This window comes from Penicillium chrysogenum (genome assembly GCF_028827035.1).
Source record: "Penicillium chrysogenum strain IBT 35668 chromosome Unknown utg000004l_segment0_segment0, whole genome shotgun sequence".
In the NCBI taxonomy this organism is placed as follows: Eukaryota; Fungi; Ascomycota; class Eurotiomycetes; order Eurotiales; family Aspergillaceae; genus Penicillium; species Penicillium chrysogenum.
The window spans coordinates 5,827,404-5,847,964 of NW_026622752.1; the positions used below are offsets into that span (position 1 = coordinate 5,827,404).

The following is a 20,561-nucleotide window of genomic DNA, read 5'->3' on the forward strand; positions in this document are numbered from 1 at the left end:
CCAATCCACTACGTCGTTTCAAATATATACAGCAAAGCTAACTACGCTTACACCACGATCCGTTATGTACCCGACGCAGCGACCGCCGCCAAAGCCAACGACACCACCCGCTCCAATCTTATGGTGAACATATTAACTAAAGATGCAGTAATCTCCAAACCCAGCATAGTCACAGTGCCTTCTAAACAAATCCTTTATACACAGCTTCATGAATACCCCTGCGCCAAATCATTGCCATCTTCGCATAACCCACATCGTTGGGATGTGTGCCATCCGCCAGATCACTGATCATTGGCCCATCGGAACCATGTATATCAACAAAGATAATTTTTCTTCCTTCCGCTGCTTTCACTTTCGCCATTTCCCGAAATTGCTCGTTGGCGCGTCGGACTCGTGCTTCAATCTCTCTATCCAAATTTGGAATGAGAGTAGAAAGGACGACTGTCGAGCCAGAAGATGCCGTCCACAGGTATTCAAGCATGTCACTCATTCGCTCACCAGCGGTCTCGATTTCGAAATTCTGCACGCAATCGTTCGAGCCAGCGTTAACAGTGAAAATGTTTGGCAAAAACCGAGGAACTGATATTTTGGCTTTGTTGGTAATTTGGTCGATTCTGAATCCCCGCCATCCTTCATTGTCATTGTTCTCCATCGAACCGGACTTGCGAGATCCGATCATCTTCACATTGTAGCCATCAGACATGAGAATCTCTTGAAGAATCCTTCTATAGCCGTTTCCGTCAGTAGACTCGGAGCCATAAGTGACAGAGCCGCCTAGTGGCATGATTCGCAAGCTTGGCTTGGCCCTATCTATCCGTGAAGCTCCTATATAACGTATGAGCATAGTAGAGAGATCATAAGTAAAGGGTCTTATACCATGGTAAGCTGCCAACTTGGTCTTGTTTTGGCCCGTCTGCTGAAGATGCTTGATCTGACGGGCGATATTTGGCGGGATCCCATTGGTTCCATGCGCGAGGCAGTGACTGTTTAGTTTGCTGGATAACCTGCAATTATGAACATATGCCATAGTCGATAACTACCTAGGTAACATATCTGAGCGCGTCACTGAGTGCACTTCGCAGCAACTTTGGAAGGGAGACCAGTGATCTTACATAAGCTCGCCAACCCCCCGGGGCCCCCTCCCCCGTTCATCTCGGTATCTTCATTTTATCCCGGAAGTCCCCTACCTAAGTGAGGCCACCACCATCCGGGGGTTCCTTAAAAGGGAAACACGGTAGTACGACGGTAGTAATACCGTATTTGGTCGTACAACGGTAGAACGAGGGTTGTTGCTAGTGAAACGGTGTTTATACCGTAGTTGGTATAATACGTTGCTGCATCCAATACGTATTGGAGTTTATAATACTACCTAAGAAAACGTTTTAGGCGTTCCCACGTATTAGATATCTAATACCTACCGGCTCTAAATGCGTATTTAACCTACCTAAACCCACCAATTACTTATAAACCACCTAATTTCTACAGTGAGCATAGTGAGCATAGTGAGCATGCTGAGTATACTGAGCATGGAGATTGATTGCTAGTCGCTGAATTCATTGAACTGCTGACACTCCGCAATGAATCCGAGTAGGACGCCACAACCCCGACACGCACTCCTGCCAGACTTCGAAACGAGGGCAATTAAAGGAACCTCAAAGCCAACCGTCAAGAAACTCGGATTTATCCACCCTCCTAGTGTTCGAACTCCGAATTTGAGGTCGTATAGCGAGGTTGTCTTCGCGGCCAGGCTCCTCCGCCCTCGTCACGAGGCTGCTTGGCTATACAACCTTAACCCTCATCCGGCCAGCCTTCCCCTGCACAACCAACGGCCCTGCATTCTCCCCCCACCATCTCACTCTCCATAACATGCTGAAATAGAACTCTCTTCCGAAACTCACAAACAATCCTCGGCTGCTCCTCGTCCCCCTCAACATCAACAGACGGCTCAGTCCCTCCCCAAGCCACCACCCCATAGGTCATCTGGTAAGACCGCGGGACCTGCATCAACAGCACGATATTACAGCTATACCGCACAGGGGCCCCGATCGCCTCTGCCTCATCCCCCAGGTACAGGTCGACGGCCTTGTAGACCCGATTACGGGCGACGTCCCGGATGAACCACCGCGATTGGTTGTCCACGACCATGCTGGGGAAGTATATCACCGGGTACTCGGCGAGCAGGCCCGAGGGCGTGCAGGTGACGTGGCCGAGGCCGAAGCTGAGAGTTGATTCGACGGCGCGCATGAATGTTGTGGGGGCCCAGCGGAAGGCCGGCTCGGCGAGCTTGCGGCCCGAGAGGAAGATGATGTTGTATGGGAGGTGGCGGAGGGAGAGGAGGAAGGAGACCATGCGTTTTTCTGCGGGGAGGCCGGCTAGGGTGAATGCGTTGACGTTGTCGTTGGTGTCGAATAGACCTGCGATGGCTAATGTTTCGTCCGCGGGCTTGCTGGATGTTCGCCAGCGGAGAGCGCTGGAGATGTCGCTGAGGGTGAGGATCCGCCCCTTGTATTTCTGGAGGCGGAAGATCTCGCTTGCGAGGTCGGCTGCGACGGAATTGGCGAGGAGGTCTTCGCCGCTGGGGATAAGCTCGGCTAGGGGTGCGAGTTGGTTGTCTGCGAAGGCGAAGATGACCTCCTTGGATAGAATTGCTTCCTGGAGGGTCCAGAGGCGCTGCATCCAGGGGGAGGAGATAATGCGGAGGAGTTTGAGCTCTCGCGGCGCTGAGAGGGGGGTGGACTGGAGCGTGGAGTCGAGGACCAGCACGGCGGATGCGTTTCGATAGGTCTGAGCCATGAGGCCGATGGCCTTTTTCCGCATGTCCTTGCGTGTTGGGACACAGAGGGAGTCGAGCCAGAAGGTAAAGCTATTGGGTGCGATTTTCTGCACCATTGCGCTTAACCGGGTGATCTGGCACGAGGGAATGCCGGCTTCCGCTGTGCTTCCTAAGCCGTCGGCCCAGACGTGAGAGATGGCGATGTAGGTTGTGCTCGCGGCGTCTGCGGCGCATAACGCCGGCTCATGAGTATCTTGCATTGCGGGTTTTGTCTTGATGACGGGGACTCGGCCGTCCAGGAGCAGATCAACGACATCTTTGCCCGCCTCCAGCTTCCGACACGCGCATGGGGAGACTACGTGGCGTGGCTCGTAGGCTCCGGAGTCTGGGATGTTGTTCGCGACGCAGGCCTTCTTGCTGCACTGCCGATGCATGTGGGCTGTCGATGTCGACGATCCCGATTCCCGGACCATGGGCGGGCAGACACGAGCATAGGCTAGCATCTTGACGGTCTCCGAAAGCACCTCGATAGTAAACGGACACCAGCCGCTCGCCACCATCTCATCCTTCACCACGGGAGTGGTAGCGAGGAGAAAGGACCACGAGAAGCCCTGGCGCGGGGAATTCACTGGAAAGACATAGCTCGACGAGACGACCATCTCAGCCAGGGACCCGATCTGGATGAGGATCTGCGCGTGGTCTCGCTCGTCCAGCCCGGCCGCGCGAAACACGCTGAACCCCGGGCGCAGGACTTCCACCTCGAGCAAGGCTAGGGCTTGCTTGAGCGCTGTCTGGACGCGACAAGACCACTGGGTGGCCTGGTCGGGAGCCTCCGAAGCCAGGGATCGGATGCGCGATCGCCAGTTGGCGAGCAGGCGGGGGATATTTGCACTGGTGATCACCATGCGGGGTTCGAGATTTTCCTTGCTAGGTAGCGGATGGAGCAGAGTGCATTCGGCAACTTTGGTCTCGGTGACTGCCTCCAGCAGACCGAATGTGAGCAGTGCTTGGAGCATTGCAGCCCGGGACTGAGGGGGGCTGTTTTGTCCTGTGCGTGATTGCAGGCGCAGGGCTCGGTAGTCCTGCAGTGGGACGAGGTCGTAGCCATCGTGAGGGGCTCCGAGCCAGAGAGTGTCGGCGAAAATGAACGGCGGGGGCTTTGGGTGTTGGGATTCTATCATTAAGATGCGAGACAGCATGATGGGAGCAGACGTGGTGTTGATGTTGATGTGTTTGTTTGCACGAGAGACTGCGGGGTTCGCATAATCCATCTGTCTGCATTGTGATATCAGCTCTCAACTCCCAAACAGTTGCATCTAGAAACCTGTCAGTGGAGATGGTCAAAGTCGACTCCAGTCTGTCAATATGTACACCTTTCAAGGCCAAACCTGGATATCTATGTTTAGCAGGCTCTATAAGGTAGATTGTTCCCGCTCTACTATTATTACGAAAACAACCATATGCTACATCTAGACATATCTCTCTCCTATGTCCTGGCTTCCTATATATTCCACATACTCGTCCGGCCTAGGGGGTGGCCTTAAACCTTATCCCGGCAGGCGCTAGATATTGCGATCTATACACATAGGCCAAAAAAATGCGAGGAAGGAGAATAGCTCGAGATTAAACGAGGTCTGACTTTAATTTAAGATCACGATGAGTTGCTTCTATACATACTTCCCAGTTGCATTCTTGATTCCCGTCATATTTCTAGTATCCAAAGCAGTATATTATCCGGTTATATCTCTTGCTAGGCATGTGGTTCAAAATTCGATACTCTCATCTGAGTCGTACGTATCGGACCTCATCTCTTTCCTAAGCTGCTGGAGTGTATATCTGTAGCCCTTGATCTTGTTTTTCAGATCAATTATGTCCGTCTGGTACCTCGCATTCGTATCACGAACCGCATAAAATATACCATTCTTCTTTTTGACAATATAGTAAAGAAAAGCCGCGGAAAATCTCCCAAGCTTCACGGCCTTATCGATTAATGGTAGCAGTCGTCCTATAACATTCGATCAATGTCCTCCGCTATTTGCTCCTCGATAATAGGATAGAGACCGGAGAATTCGTTACCCTTCCAGGCCTCTTCCACAACGTGCACCTAGGATTCTGTGCCCCGCGAGCTCTAAGCCCAGGCTTTGAATTCATCTTTTGCGCACTCTTCGAGGGAGGATATATCGTATTTATTAGCAGACGTATACACGTTTAGATTTAATAGGGCACGACCCTCCCCGTAGTCTTTCAAATCTAGTCTCGTGTCTTTATAGCTTTGCCCATATAGATACTAGACTATCATGTTTATCGCCTCGGGGTCGTTATCGGGTAGATTGATCTTTCCAGTCTTGCCTTCCTGGTATTCATTAGTTATCTTCGATAGGAAATTTCTCGGTGTCCTTACAAGGAAGTTTGCGTTATATATAGCGGCTAGAACTTCGGACTGAGCACTTATGATTGCTCGATAAGCTCGATGATGGTAGGCACTATAAGAGATGGTAATATCCGAATGTTCATTGGAGATCATTATTCGCTTCAATAGCGAGCGTAGATCGTCAGTATCGGACATACTAGTACTTGGTGGTATACAGTGACACCTCTTAAATTTCAGCACCCTGTCAGCTACCGCCTTCCTAAAAAAGCGCACCGCCTACTTAACTAGTTATACCGCCCATTATTTAATATTTTTGATTGGTAGATTACGATTGGCAGAATAAGGGGTGTTGAAACTAAGGAGGTGTCACTGTAACTAGTTGAAAACTACTGTATTTGCCTTACACTCTCTCCTTTACTATCGTTAGCCAACTACATGGGATTTCTTCTCTTAGATTTACGAATAGAGATTGCAAACAATATTGATAATAAAAATCCTATTCTATCTCATAAAAATTCACAGATATCGAAATAATAATAAAAGATCATCTAACATACAGAACCATCTAGTTCAAGAGCCACGCTCAAAGAATCACAAAAAGAAAATCGTAAGAACATCAAAATCAAGCCTCAGCCTTGGCGCCAACACTCTCATGGTGCGTAGCAACCTCAGCCTTCTTCTCACCGGCATCAATCTCAAGCTGCTCAGTGTAGTTGACGGAAGGAACCCAACCAACCGAGTTCCAAGCACGGGGAACCTTAGAGTAAAGCTCATCAACCTGTTCAAGCGACAGGCCCTTGGTCTCATAAATGCAGGTGTAAACGAACACACCACAGATAAAGCAGAATCCACCCCAGATGAAGAACACCTTGGACTGGAGATTGGCATTTCCAGCTCCGCTGTTCACCATGTACGGGGTGGCGTAGGCAATAGCCCAGTTGAGAAGCCAGTTGGTGGCGGTGGTGATGGAGAGACACTTGGCACGGGCCTTGAGAGGGAACAGTTCACCTGTCACGACCCACGCGACTGGACCCCAGGAACTGGCGAAGAAGAAGATGTAGATGCACACGAAGGCGATGAGGACTTTGTTCGAGACATCGTTGTTGATGGCTGTGCCAACGATGGCGACGATCAGTTGCGAGACACACATGCCCACGGCACCGAACATGAGGAGAGGGCGACGACCCCATTTCTCGACCATGTAGAGACCGGGGAAGGTGGAGACGACGTTGATAATGTTGGTGATTAGGGTGATGATGAAGGAGTTTTGGATTCCGGAATTCTGGAAGAAGGTTGTGCCGTAGTAGACTGTGGATTTGGTTAGTGAGGTGTGGATAGGGTGGTCGAGGTAAGGGGAGACATACAGATGAAGTTGACACCAGCGAGCTGCTGCAGACCCTGGACGGCGCAGCCAGTTGCAAGACGCTTGCCAAGGGTTCCACGGACGATCTCGATGTAGGAAGCCTTTCCGAGGCTCATTTCGTAGTCATGGTTGGCCTGGATCTCGGCGAGCTCGGCGACGACGGCGGGGTCGTTCATTTCCATACGACGGAGACGAGCGAGGGCCTTAGTGGCTTCTTCGTAGCGGTCTTGCTTGATCAAGAAGCGAGGGGTTTCAGGGAGGATCAGCATGCCGACAACGAGGATGATAGCCCAGGCGAATTGGACAGCGATGGGGATACGGTAGCAGCCGGTGTCGTCACGGTCCTTGGTGGAGTTGTTGACGATGGCGGCGAGGAGGAGACCGATTGTGATGGCGAGTTGGTATGCGCCGACGATTGTACCACGGATCCATTTGGGCGCGGTCTCAGATTGGTAGAGAGGGATTGTTGCGGACAAGAGACCGACACCCAGACCAGCGAAGAAACGACCGGCCACGAAGAGGGGGATAGATGTTGCGATGGTTTGGAGGATGACTCCGAAACAGAAGACGACACACTCCATAATCATACCCCATCGTCGACCGAATTTATCGGCAATAGGGGCGGCGCCAAGGGCACCGAAGAAAGTTCCAGCTGAGAGGAGAGAGACAATCATTGATGATTCCGAGGAGGTGACATCGGGCCAGTTATCCTTCTCGTTGATATAGCCGGTTGAGAACATCTCGCGCCATTTTTTCATAGCGAGGATACCGCTGATGGTACCTGTGTCATATCTAGATAACTGTTAGACCTGTCTTTGAGAATAGGAGTATAGAACTTGTGAGTGGCACATACCCGAAGAGAACACCACCGAATGCAACGAACAATCCAATCATAATAGCCGGGGCAGCAGAGCCCACGGCATCATCTGGCCTCTTCAAAGCGAAGCCCATTGTGATTGTGATCAGAGAGAAGTAAGTTCAATCCAAGTAGGTGTATGTGGGTGAATATAGAGAAGATGTATAGAAGATGTAGTAGAGAGAGAGGATGAGAGAGAAAAGGTTGAAAAAAGTAGAGTGAAATATACAAACAAAAAGGGAAAGAGAAAAACCTGGAGGCCAACTCCCTCTATTTGTACTTCCCCAGGTCCCCCAAATCCTCAACCACATGGCCCCGGCCTTGGGGAAAATTTGCAATCAACAAAACCCCGGCCGAAAACAGCGGGGCCCTGAAAGGTCAAAATCCGAATGTGTCCAATCCCAGAATAGCATTTTCCCCATTTCCACGGATTTCTGGATGTTTTGGGCCTGGGGATAGAGTTTAGACCGAAACTGGAGAAACTAATGCGGTTTAGCGGCTCAGCCCCCGGACTCTACCGGGCTGTTCATTGGCCCAATGCAAATTGGCTCCAAATTGGCTCGACGCCTGAACCGAGTTTTTCTTGTTTGTCTTTTTCACGCTGAACCTTACCTCGTACAGGGTTTGCGACCTGCGTTGCATTTGCCGAGCACAGTCGGATCGGCGAAATTACAGAGGATATGGAGTGTACGTAGTCTTGCATCAGATTGTGGCGATTTAAGCAATTCCAGTGTGTAAACACATGTCTTAGGAATACGGGACGGAAATAGCCCTTACATGCCACATGACAGGCCGAAAACAGGGGGGACCGAATTGAGCCAATGCCGATCGGGTATCGGCGTCCCGCATCGGGGGAAGGCAACGGCTTCTCTTATTATTGTTTTCGCATTATGTAATTTTACGGGATTTTAAATTGGTTTGGTCTTCGATATGGTTACAGGGTGGATTGTATTACATATAAACATTACACAAATACAATAGTTTGGAAGACAGATACTTTGAAACGTTCGATTGAGATTCCCCCATCTTTTCCCCTCATCCCCAGACCAAAATTTTCCCCAGACCTGTACGGAGTAGGGGCCCGAGATTCTGAGAACCAATAATGGAAGATGTCATGATCTCTTCACTGTTCACCGGCGCCAGATTGGGAAGAGGAAAGTATGGAAGGATTAATTTCCCCGTTTCGTAGTTTCACTTTTCCGAGGACATGGCAGCGCCAAGATGGCCGGGGAAAGCCAAACAATTGGCTTGTCCGTGGATTGCGCTATTTTTCCCGAGTCGTCGATTGGACAGACTACCCGAAGCTATCCCGACCTAACGACCCACGGGGAATTGTCGGAGACACCCGAGGCCTGTGGGTAGCTGAACCGGTGTTGGGCTCGGGGGATAAGTACATGCCGGTCAGTGCCGGTGATTTTGGTGAGATTTTTGGCGAGAAGTGGCGGCTCGGGAACTAAGGCGTTAGCTGTTGCCCATTCTACCTTGCCCCTATTTTTATGTATCACGAGGTTAGTGCTAGGAACGGATCACACGATCACATCAGAAACTAGGGGTACACCAATACGGCAAGTTCTGGCGAAATGCTTGTCTATTATGTTTATGCTCGCTGAATAAAAAGGAAAAAAGACTGGCCGGACTAGCTACCAGCGCCAGATCAGGATGAAATACACAGTCAGCACTACTTGCGCCACATACTTGATGGAGTGGTACAGATCCCGGACGATGAGAGATACCGTCGAGCGGGGGCGGGTAGCCGAGGCGGGGCGCCATGCGGCCTTTTCCTTTGAGGTAACAGTCCCGAGATCCGCGTCTGTACCCCGATAAGCATCTTGCGGGGATTGAGTGCCGGGGTAGCGGGTGGAGGCTGCCATGCCATTGCGGCTGGCTAAACCACCCGCCGATGAGAGAGTAGAGCTGGACGCACCGGAGGTGTGGTACTGGTGTGGGAGGGAACGCCACTCGGAGAGGGGGAGAATGGCGCCGGCTGGGGATGGTTCTGGAGTGTAGAGGACGCGGTAGATAGAACGGAGAAGGAGGACGGAGACGCTGAGGCCTAGGATGGTGAGGTAGTAAATGAAGATCCCCAACTGGTCTGGGAGGATACAGAGGTGGTTTTGGATAGTCGGTGGTGATCCGTCCTGGATGGCCTTGCCTGTCTTGGGGTCGATTGGATTCCACAGACTGGTAAGTACGAATCCCGGTTGGCGGACCCCCATCGCCCAGGAAAAACTTTTGACAGTGATCTCGTTGGGCGAGCCGTTGAATTCCCGATGAGACACTTCACAGTAGTCATGGTCGTCACCGGAATACACCTGGACGACGTTGGGTCCTGCCTTGGAAACCAGTTCTGTGGAAACGGTTTGCGTTAGGACATTCTGGTACTGATAGCCTCCAGCAATTCTTAGAGAGTTAGGCTCGTCCTCTGCCAGTTCTTCGTCCAATGAAGCCGGCGGGTATCGTTCGCGGAGAGGACCACAGGGGGTAGCTGGCTTGCGGTACAGAGGGACGTGTGTGAGAATAATAGTGGGAAAGCCGACGCCTGCTGGCTGAGCCTTATGGTGGATGACGGGCTCAATAGCGTCGACAACCCGATAATCGAATATATTATGCCCCTCAGTCTGGTTTTGCAGCATTCGCAGCTCTTCCGTTTCCGCCTTCGCCTTGTGAATAGCCATTTTATCCAGGAAGTCGTCCGCGTCTTTCCAGATCGGGCGGAGGGAACGGTTTTCATCGCTAGCTGTGGGAGAACTGCCCGTCAATGGATCGGGTTGGTCCATCGCGCTCAGCGAAGGAGTGTCCACCGAAACGAAAGTATGGTTCCCGATAACATCGACGCGGTTGGGGTTACCAAAGAAGGACTCGAATCGATCACGAACGGGTCCTTGGATGCCGTTACCGAACCCGAGATCATGATTGCCAGGTAGACTAGCAATCATTCTGCGCCCTCGTCCATCGACAGGTGGCTTCACTAATTTCACCCAAGGGTCCACGAAAATTTTAATAAATCGCCTATACTCCTTCTTCCAAAAGGAGTCTTTATACCTCTTCCACCGCGTTTCGGGGCTACTACTTGTAGCCGTGGCCCATTCTCTGCCGCCGTCGAAAAGGTCGCCAAGAAACAGCACTGAGTCCGGCTCGAGGTGATCTTGTATCAAGGAGAATGATCGTCGCATGTACTGATCTGTGTATTTCACCGTCAACGTCGACAGAGGCCATGGTCGACCGGGGTAAGTGTGGGGATCAACGAGTTGGGGGTCGGCGACAAAAGCAATATGATGTGGGGTGGCGCCTTGAGGCTAAAGACATTCAAGTGTTAGTATCAACCGACGCAAATAGACTGAATTGCGGCAGACGTGCCACCATCAACTTACCCATTCCTCCCAGTTATCCCAAAGGCATTTATTAATGCTGTCCTGGAATACCGTCCGTTCACCCCACCGAATCGAGAATATCCACAGCAAAATAATGGCATTGGATATCGTAAATATACGTTTCACAAGATTGATAGCCGTTATCTTTATCCCCTCACTATCCTGGTTTCTGCCAGTTCCCCGGTTGAGACTCCCGGGAAGCCATTGTTTTGCCTGCGGGGGGATGCCGTCCCATACGCGACTGAGGATATTTGACGATCTCGACGACTTCGATTGGTTGAAGGAGGGAAGGGAAGAAGCGCCCGTGTTGCGTGGGTAAGCGAAGGTCATGTTTGACTTAGCTGAACAGCGAGGCTAAATTAAGTGACAGGGTGGCTCGACCCCGGACAAAACGGGGCTGATGTTCAAAAGGAACGACTGGTCATGCTCTGGGCATATGACTAAAATGAACCAAAAAGAATGAATGGCGCAGGATCGAAAAGGAAAAAGAAAAGGTTCATGACATGGTGTTCAAGTTGAAAACAGGGGGATTTGCAGAACTGGCGATTGTTTTAAGCTTCGGGTCGAGATGTGTCGATCGCCAGGCATGGGAGGTCACGTGTGCACCCTTAAATAGAATATTGTCTACAATATATGTGACAAGGTAAATACCTACGTACATTTCCAATGCTGATTCGGAGGTCTGGTCTTGAATTAGAGATAAATAGGAGTACATAATACCATCAAAAGGATACAGCGGGTCAGCGGGTCTATGTCCGCAATTAGGATGATATTACACAGCATGTGTTGCCATGCTTCGCCATGCATTTCCCAAAAACCGGTAGGCCCAAGAGAGACTACCACTTCTAAAACCAGACAATTATTATGGAAATGAGTAGGGCGGGTCTCTGCAAACCAGCCCGGGCAAAGAGGTGAAGATAAAAGATAGGGTATCTGGATAGAAAAGAACCGTAGGGGTGAGATTTTGGGGGTCATGGTAACCAACGGGACACGAATGTGCATTGAAGGTCACCACGTGAGGAGTTAAGTTCACTTTTTGGGGCAACACTGGCCTCCCCGGGCGCAGTTCGGGTCACACTCCAGAAGACACGCTTGAGGGTCACCTTCCCGAACACTAGCAGCACGACTGGGAACGTGCTCATCGGTGTCCCGGGATGATCCTTGTCCATTGTCTTCGACATCACTTTCTGGAGCGAACTCTGGTTGGATAGTGGAAGAGTGAATACCGTAGGCATGGAGACAACGTCTCACCTGTCTGGCCAGACGCATGTATCTCTCCGATCCTTCGCCCTTGATCTCGGTGTCCACTTGGAGATGGATCGAAGCCACGATCTTGGTGTCACTGAGTTGCCAAACGTGCAGATGGTGTGAACCAATGACACCGGGAAGGCGCTCGATGTCCTCCTTGATATGATCAATGCTCATACCAGGGGGCACGGCCTGAAGAAGGATACGCGAGGCGGCTTTGCAAAGCGGAATGGCAGACGCAAGAATGATGAATGTGATGACGAGGGAAATGCCCGGGTCGACGTAAAAGCGCCATTCATAGTCCGTCAACCAGATAACAAGGGCAGAAACAATCACACCAATATTTCCGAGGGCGTCTCCCATAACATGGAGGAAGACACCGCGCATGTTGAGGTCGTGACTGTGACCCTTCTTATGGTCCTTCGGCTTGGGTTGAGCATGGTTGTGAGATTTGTGGACATCTTCATCGCGGTGGTCGTGGACCTTATTCGGAGCTCCATCCTCGTCGGTATAGTTGGTAGATCGATCGCGGTGACTCAGAAGACCTGAGCGCTCAGATGGAATCTCATCCTCGTCATGACCATTCTCCGAGTCCGACGATTGTTCATTACGGTATTGGCTGGCCGCGATAATCCCTTGTCTCAGTCTCTCAGGAAGCACGGGAATATCTTCCGGGCTCACGAATCCGCGTCCGTTCGAAGTGCTGTATCCCCTTAGGCCACGGGTCTGTGCATCGCGGCGTTTTCGGGAAAGGTCCGTGGGAGAGTTGGTGAGGGAGTTTTGGGGCAAGCTTGCGGGTCTGCCATAGCCAGCAGTAGCCCCCGCCATGCTTTCACTCTGATCGGCGATCGGTGTGGGCTCGTGATCATGCTCACCAGCCTCGATATCATGGTCGTGCCCTTCGTGATCGTGGGTGTCGCCGTGGTCGTGGCCCCCGCCGGGCCCGTGGGAGTGGTCATGGAATAGCGCCAACCCAATGATATTGGACGCCAGGCCAAAGCAGCCAACAATGCAAACAAATCGGGGGTTTTGCACCTCCTGGGGTTCAAACAACCGCTGCGTCGCCTCCAAGAAGATCGACATGCACAGAGCGACTAGGAACACACCATTGACCAAGGCACCAAGTGTCTCCGCTCGTTGCCACTGTATAGATAAATCCAATTGTCAGATCGTCCTCCGGAACCGGCACTGATCATCAACTTACGCCATAGGTGTAGGTGTTGGAGGAGGTCTCTCGGTTCGCAACCTTCACGGCCCATAATCCGACACACAACGATAAGACATCATTCAGCTATTCTGGTTAGTCTCAGCCGAACCGCAAGATCGTAGATGGTAGCGTACCATATGGAAAGAATCGGCGACAAGGGCAAGGGAGTGGACGGCATAACCTAGGAAACAATTGTCAGAACCCTGTCGCATGCGATCAAGCTGTCAAATACGAACCAGTGATCAATTCAAGCAAGAAAAACACTGTGTCGATGACCAGCAGGATCAAGATCCTGTTCGTTTTGGACAGCCCCATGATGGTGGCTTGTTGCGGCGCGCTCAGTCAGAGCTCCACAGAATAAAAGGTGTAGGTTGCTAATAAGCTGTAGGATAGAGAGAATCTGTAAAGAAAATGGGAAAGAAAAGGGAATGACCAAGATATGGAGGGGCTGAAAGGATGAAAAATAAACCGATCAAGGCGACTGACGGCAGTGGAGCTAAAACGGCCAGGGCGGAAACACCTCCGGTCTGGTCCGTGGTGGCGACACTTCTTTCAACTACTTTTTTGCGCTTTCTTTCGAGGCAACATGAGTCAGTACCTAAGTATGTCTCAAAGAGATTTGCTTTGCTCTCAAGCAAAATTTTGCTTGTTTTGTATCTCCACAACTTGTTCCCAAAGAGCCACCGGGGCCCACCTCCCGAGTACTTGATCGGTCTAGCCCTACAGGAAATCTCCCATTGGACCGGAGCTTCATTATTTCATCGTTGCAGTTTCCCAGCCAATCCCGAATCTCTTCCTATCCTCAGATCCTGATATACACTGCTACTCTAGACTGACGGGAACCTAAGTCGTATGCCTATGTCCTTTGAGATCTGTGAAAGGACATAGCCGTATGGATACATGTATCTACATATGGTAGCACACCGGAATTATTATGAAACCAACTAGTTTCTGTGGGACTGGTCACTACAGCTGCACTACGGCTGTTATAGGTATCGCTTGACTCTCTATGCTCTTGATAATACCCACTTATGCGGCTAACTCATAGCAAGGTACCACTTTGTACTCGTTCGGCCCCCATTCCAATAAAGCTGGTTAAAACGGATACCCGGTTATAACGACCAGCTACAGAAGCGCCAATTAATCCGCCATACTAATTTCGTTATCGCTCCTTACTAAATGTCTCCTATAGAAACTCCGTTATAACGGAGCTGAGTTAAGGCTTTTAACCAATCACAATACCACACTGATCAATCCCCACTTCTTAGAAGCTCGGTCCAAACCCTGAGAAGGTCGCTCTCCGAGAGTAGCGGCAATTCTCTCGGATTGAAATCTGGCCAATTATGATGCTTCTATAAAAATATGAGGCTGTTATAGGTCAGGAAGCTATTTGTACAGAAAATAAATCCTACGAGAAACTTTGGGGGTCTAAATTCGTATGTAAACCGGATGTATATATGTGGTATACGGCACTTGGATTTTATGGAAATCTCGATTTAAACGTGTCTCATTCAATTGGTAATCAACAAGGATTTGTTGTATACACTTCGCCAAGGTCTTGGGAAACGGCACCGGATATCCCGTAATTCAAAAGCCGTAACTCGCAGCCTTTTTTTTTCTTCTTAGACTAGAACATTTAGCGCTACTCCATCGGCATACACGTTCCGTATGCAATATGAAACTTAAAATAGTGGACCCGATGAGGCAAAATAAAAGGCAAGTGTCTCTATGTTGTATTCACGTATTCGGAACAACATTGGTCTAGTTGGATATTGTCGCCGGCTGTGTTTGCCCCAGCATTATGCCTATATAAGTAAAATTCCCCCACAGTTACTATGTAACGTAGGAGCAAGCAATATACACGGCCACGTGATGAAGTATGTCTTCTAAAATTTCACCTTTCTGGCACTAAACTAGTCGCACAAGCCATTTAACGCCGTTGGCAAACTATGTGGGCTGCCAGATTCACCGCGCGGAAGACAGCGCTAATCCCCACCTATAGCAGCCTTCTATGTGGAAAGGTCAATTTATGTTGTAGTTATTTCTCCGAGTGCGTATTCCACTTTCTATACCACGCTAGTTCATCCGCGTGAGTCGCCTAGCATATATGTCGACGCCCATTGGCATTTTATACGTGTGGAGACCTATTGGGCTGGAAAGCAATATAGAATAGGCATTGGATGGTTTACGTCCACTGGATGACAAGATATATGATGCTCCTAGCTATTGCGACGTAAATAACTTATGCGTAAAACGGTGGCATCCATATCAAACAAGACGAAAGAAACAATCGGTAACTGTATCACCCTTAAAGTAGTTTTATATACGGAAAAAAAGGTCAATATAGGTCAATCGTGACGATGATAGGTTACCCAATGGGATTAAAGATACGTCGAAAGAGTGAGTGGGTCCCAGATCACTGCCGCTTAGAAGTCCACATTTTTTTTTAAATCACACCACAGCTGGCCGGCTGGCCCAATGGCAAGGCGCTTGACTACGAATCAAGAGATTGCAGGTTCGATCCCTGCGTCGGTCATGTTTTTGATCGCTTCAGCATCATTTTTTTAGTCTAAAAGTGATCAGCGGTGGTGATTGTTGCAATGCGAGCAATTTTTTGAATTGTGGGCGGAGGAAGGGGGAAGGGGGAGGGGAGGGTATCAGGTACATACCGTAGGTAGCCTTGGCGTTATCTGAAGTGAGAATAAAGGTTCTTTCCAAGGTTGTCCCTGACATGGATAAGCCAAGATCTGCCCAGGTATGCGTGCAGGCTTAGATGGCGGTCGGCATACAAACCTTGGAAGGCTTAACTATACATAACTGGGACAGTGCTCGCAATTGGCCACCGTTCTCGGCCTTACTTCAAGATCTCACTGGGACAGGCGCAATAAAACATATGGCGGAATTTCCTTGTCCAAATCTAATTGACAATACAGCTTCGGTCTATCTACATTTGCTAACACACGAACTGTCATCTATCTAAACAAGCTTCTTCCGAACCTCCAGGATTCTCCGGGTCGCAGCAGAAAAAGCATCCTGGTCCAACGACCCATCCTCCAACGCACCAAGCAGAGCATTATATATATCTTCTCCCTGCGTGACGTCCCTCTTAGATGCAAGCAAGATATCAATACCAGCCTGCGCAGCTAACAACCCACGAGCAGCCTGATCGCCGAACGCCTCTAGCGCCCCCGCCTCAACAGCATCGGTGATAGTGACACCCTTGAAGCCAAGTCTACCCCGCAATTCATTTTGAATAATTGTCTTGCTCAGCCCGGACGGGTAGGTCGGATCCAAAGCAGGATAGACAGCCCACGAAGTCATGACCATGTCCACACCAGCCGCGATCGCCTCGGTATACGGTGCCATATCGACCTTCCGCAGCTCTTCGATGGTCAAGTCGATGGTGACTGGCTGCAAATCCGTATTCTCGCCTGCACCTGCTGCACCAAGGCCAGGGAAGTGCTTAGCGGACGCGATGACACCGGCCGACTGCTGCGCGCTGATAAATGCCGACCCGCATGTTCCAACGACGCGGGATGAGTTGCTGAAAGAGCGCTCGGAGGCATCGGCGAAGTCTCCGGCCTCGCGATAAACATCCAACACAGGCGCTAGATTGACGTTGTTCTTGTATGTCGCCAGGGTGCTCGCAGCATTCTTGCCCATCTGTGTTGCTGCCACTTCTGGATTGGCGGCTTGGCCGATTTTCTTAGCGCTCTCTACTGGCCCGCCGGGCAATCGACGCACTTTGCCGCCTTCTTGGTCTGTCATGATGAATAAAGGACTGCCTGAATAGTACGGACTCTGCTTATAGGTATTCTGGAGGTTGTCAATTGTGGTTGTGAGGTTGTCGCTGACATTTTCGCCGAAGATTATGACACCGCCGACCTTTCCTTCCGCGATTAGGTCGAGGAGGTGGGCTGGTGGCTCGAGGCCGGGGTAAGAGTATATGACATGGTGTCCAATTTGCGCTTGAAGATCGCCAGGGGAAGCAGCCGAAGCTGAAGGTGCGAGAGTGAAGAAGAAAGGAAATAGAAGTTGTGCTGAGAACTTCATTTTGATTGTAGGCTGTTTAAGCTGTCCAACTCGTGGCTATCATTGGCTATATAGAGCTACTCGGGGTTTATGTACACTTTGGGAAACCCCAATTTTGTTTGGATGTTACATTGATTAGATTGATCGTCGTTGAAGATTCCTAAAAGGGGACACCCCGTATACGAGCTTACTATCTTAGGGACGATGTGCTTTGGCATGATTGTAACGGTCCTCGGCAGTTTTGATATTGAGATTGTTTATCTTTAATAGTAATGGAGGTGCAATCTGGATGGAAATGGAATGAATGGAGAAAAGCACTGTCTGTATTGACGATCTTGCACGAGGAGAGGAGGAAGAGAGAGGAAAGGAGAGAGAGAGCTATCATACATGGAGGTTCTATCACATGGTGATGCCTCAGGCATCCAACAAATAGTATATATCTAGAGTATAATAGGTAGTCCCGTTCTCTTTTCCTGGGGTAATACTAGTAGCTTACTATTACCGAGCTTAGGTAGGATAATACGGAGTGGTGGAGCGAAGGGTTGCTTGACACTAGCCGTATTCGGACTGAAAAAGGGACGAGACTCTACGCCGAAGATTCAGGCTATTCATGGAGATACGATGGGTAACTACACATTAACCTTTTGGTCTAGGATCGTAGATATCCACGACATGCTTTTAATGGGGCAAACCTGCCGATACCCAAATATATATATAGACGGGGATAGTAAAAGGTGACAAAAACAAGCTGAAAACAAGGAGGCTTTTGAGCCTACACCGCGCTGGTATTGAAATATATTTGCCACACAAGACTGAACTAGGCACTGTTGAATGTCTGGGGCAACCAATGGGTGACACGGCAAGATAGTCAGCTAGCTCTGGCTCTCTCTCTTCCTTCCTTTCTTCTCTTTGTCCACGGGCTTCGCTCGGAGTGCAACACAGTCTTTCTCCATGGACATTCCTCCTTGCGTAGCCTCTCATCAGGTACACGATATTTCTCACCACCGGGCCTGATCATCCTCTTAGACCGAAGGCCATCCGCTCGAGAAATCAATGACGTTCCATCCGAACAGTTTCTGGGAGTCAGCGTAGCCAATGGTCGTATCAACGTAGTGGTAGTAAAGGATAGGGCCAAGCTTCGGATCGGTGTAGACACCCCTACGATGGTTAGTGGATATAATCTGAAAGAGAGATTGACGCCACTTACTGTCCACCAGGTCCATAGACATTACCATGGCTTTCCAGGACGACGGTGCCACCGCCCTCCGTGCATGCAACACCGTTCGCATCAACCTGCGTCATTAGCCAAGCGCCTTACAGATTGCATAACTGGAAGAGAAAAAGGATAACTCACAAAGCCCTCAGTCGGACTGCTTGACCGACAAACTTTGATCTTGTACTCTTCCCCTGCCGCGGGCATACCCTGATCATACTTGCAGCAGCTGCCCCATGAGTAGAATAGGTAGTAATAATCCCCGTATTTGTACAGGTAAGCTCCCTCAACCGGATGTGTACCAGCCGGGTCAAACGCGACATTAACCGGTGTCGATGTCGAAGACGTGGCGTCCCCATTTAGTGTAACTTGGAAAATGTTCTGCCAGAATGATCCAAAGATCATGTAGTTGGTGTTGCCATCGATCAGGAGGTTTGCATCGATCGCGTTGTACTGGTCACCCTCTTTGGAGTCAACTCCAATCGAACCCCTGTCAGTCCAAGTACCCTCTTCCATGGTTTCGGAGGTCGCAAGGCCAATGGAAGAGATTTGGGTCTCGAAGGTCGATACGGAGTAGTAGACGTGGTAAAGGTCACCCACTTTTTGCACATCAGGGGCCTAAGGATTGTTAGCGGCCTAGTTATCATTGAATAGACAGCGCGGGAAGATAAATAATGGAGGTGCATCTCAGCTAAATGAAAGAAAGAAATAAGTACCCAAGGATCATTCTTCCCGGAATTGTCGATCGAGGATCCGCTGGGCAATACGGATCCACGACCTGTCCAGGGCCCCTCAATGGATGAAGCAGAAGCATAGGAAATGCCACCGCCCGTGGAGAAGCGATAGTACGTTCCGTCGGCGTCCTGGATCAAAGTAGGATCATGGATGTTGCAGGCACCCGAACAAGCTCCGGGATTCGCGTAACCATAAACGGCCGCAGCCTGAAGCAAGGCCAAAGTAAAGGAATATTGTAGGTTCATGTTTAGCAGAAATAGATGGAGGTGTGACTGAAAGAATAGACTTCCATGCGAGATATATATAGGGGAGACCTAGGTTGCCGCTTCTACCTCCCCTCCGTAAGTAGTCTCTCAATGTGGCTCTGCCAAGAATAGACTAATTGTGAGCGGGGCGTGTTGAATATACCATTTATATGAGCCTGAAATTGCTAACTACTATAAAATATACAGTCAGTACGCATTAGTCTTAGCATGTCACCTCACACCGCCCATATTAAGGCTCTACTGGTGTGGGGCCAGGGGGGGTTAAGATTAGGACAGAAGTACTCCCGGTTGGTAGAATACAAGATTATAGGAGTGGTACCTCCGTGTGTATGCTCTGCCAAGTCTACGTGAAAGACGTCCTTTACCCCGCCGGAGGTCCAACAACAAGTCGGCCGTCAGGCTCCTCCATTAGTATGTTTCACGTACTCTCCGCTGGAAAGTTCCCAAATGAGAGAGATGATCCGACATGGTCAATCTAAATGACAAACAGGAGGGTAAGTGCATCTTGTCCCACTTTTTCGCACGTGGCCCCACTCGTCCAGGAGTTTTGCCCATCCTGGCAATCGGATATGTACTCTGGTAGTGGGGAAGCTTGATGATCCTCTTCGCTTTGAGAAATTACCCGAGTGGATTCGTCAAGCAGACAAGTCGGGATCTGAATTTCTTAGCGTGAGCCCTAATCACCTCGCGCATCAGACTAGTTCCACCAATGGTAACCATTCGAGGATTGAGAGACATAGTCAGGGGCGGGCGCCACAGTTGAATCCATCGAGCTAAGAACTATTCGGTAATCCAATCCAACCCAGTTGGCAACTTTTATCAATAACAGGCCAGCCAGTTCGAAACAGCATCTCGTCCTAGGTGAGACACGCATAATCCTTTCACCCCTTGCACTAGTATCTCAAGCGGAGGTGCTTACGTGGGGACTAGCTTTGGGCTCGAAGTAAAGTCCTGCCGCCGGTGAAACAAACTATGTCATATTGTCACAGCTATTGTGGTTCTTGCTATAATTAACTGGAGCTGTAGCCGGTGGATACATACTAAAGCGGGTCCTGAGCCTTGTGGGACCGGAACATCGCAGGGCTGATGCTGGTGCGTCAGGAGCAACAGTGGCTGAAACGAGATA

General features: G+C 50.1%; 7 protein-coding genes across 7 annotated transcripts; all 7 read right to left on the bottom strand.

Annotated features, from left to right (window-relative positions):
• Nucleotides 1–181: 181 nt before the first annotated feature.
• Nucleotides 182–784, bottom strand: N7489_008159 (SGNH/GDSL hydrolase family protein; the record flags this gene model as incomplete). Its single annotated transcript, XM_056713909.1, has 1 exon — nt 182–784. The coding sequence occupies one exon, from the start codon at nt 782–784 to the stop codon at nt 182–184; it is 603 nt and encodes a 200-aa protein (XP_056567624.1).
• Nucleotides 785–1,788: 1,004 nt separating this feature from the next.
• Nucleotides 1,789–3,972, bottom strand: N7489_008160 (uncharacterized protein; the record flags this gene model as incomplete). Its single annotated transcript, XM_056713910.1, has 1 exon — nt 1,789–3,972. The coding sequence occupies one exon, from the start codon at nt 3,970–3,972 to the stop codon at nt 1,789–1,791; it is 2,184 nt and encodes a 727-aa protein (XP_056567625.1).
• A 1,794-nt stretch (nt 3,973–5,766) lies between these two features.
• On the bottom strand, nt 5,767–7,458 carry N7489_008161 (sugar porter family MFS transporter; the record flags this gene model as incomplete). Its single annotated transcript, XM_056713911.1, has 3 exons — nt 5,767–6,452; nt 6,509–7,299; nt 7,361–7,458. 3 exons carry the CDS (start codon nt 7,456–7,458, stop codon nt 5,767–5,769), a joined length of 1,575 nt encoding a protein of 524 aa, XP_056567626.1.
• A 1,545-nt stretch (nt 7,459–9,003) lies between these two features.
• N7489_008162 (putative manganese ion homeostasis (Fr)) lies at nt 9,004–11,064 on the bottom strand (the record flags this gene model as incomplete). Its single annotated transcript, XM_056713912.1, has 2 exons — nt 9,004–10,659; nt 10,735–11,064. The coding sequence occupies 2 exons, from the start codon at nt 11,062–11,064 to the stop codon at nt 9,004–9,006; spliced, it is 1,986 nt and encodes a 661-aa protein (XP_056567627.1).
• Nucleotides 11,065–11,763: 699 nt separating this feature from the next.
• On the bottom strand, nt 11,764–13,504 carry N7489_008163 (cation diffusion facilitator family transporter; the record flags this gene model as incomplete). Its single annotated transcript, XM_056713913.1, has 4 exons — nt 11,764–13,125; nt 13,187–13,273; nt 13,324–13,370; nt 13,426–13,504. The coding sequence occupies 4 exons, from the start codon at nt 13,502–13,504 to the stop codon at nt 11,764–11,766; spliced, it is 1,575 nt and encodes a 524-aa protein (XP_056567628.1).
• A 2,661-nt stretch (nt 13,505–16,165) lies between these two features.
• N7489_008164 (putative glycosyl hydrolase) lies at nt 16,166–17,242 on the bottom strand (the record flags this gene model as incomplete). The annotated part of the gene is made up of 1 exon (XM_056713914.1): nt 16,166–17,242. One exon carries the CDS (start codon nt 17,240–17,242, stop codon nt 16,166–16,168), a length of 1,077 nt encoding a protein of 358 aa, XP_056567629.1.
• A 1,001-nt stretch (nt 17,243–18,243) lies between these two features.
• On the bottom strand, nt 18,244–19,414 carry N7489_008165 (endoarabinanase; the record flags this gene model as incomplete). The annotated part of the gene is made up of 4 exons (XM_056713915.1): nt 18,244–18,379; nt 18,429–18,514; nt 18,576–19,052; nt 19,151–19,414. 4 exons carry the CDS (start codon nt 19,412–19,414, stop codon nt 18,244–18,246), a joined length of 963 nt encoding a protein of 320 aa, XP_056567630.1.
• Between the last annotated feature and the right edge of the window lie 1,147 nt (nt 19,415–20,561).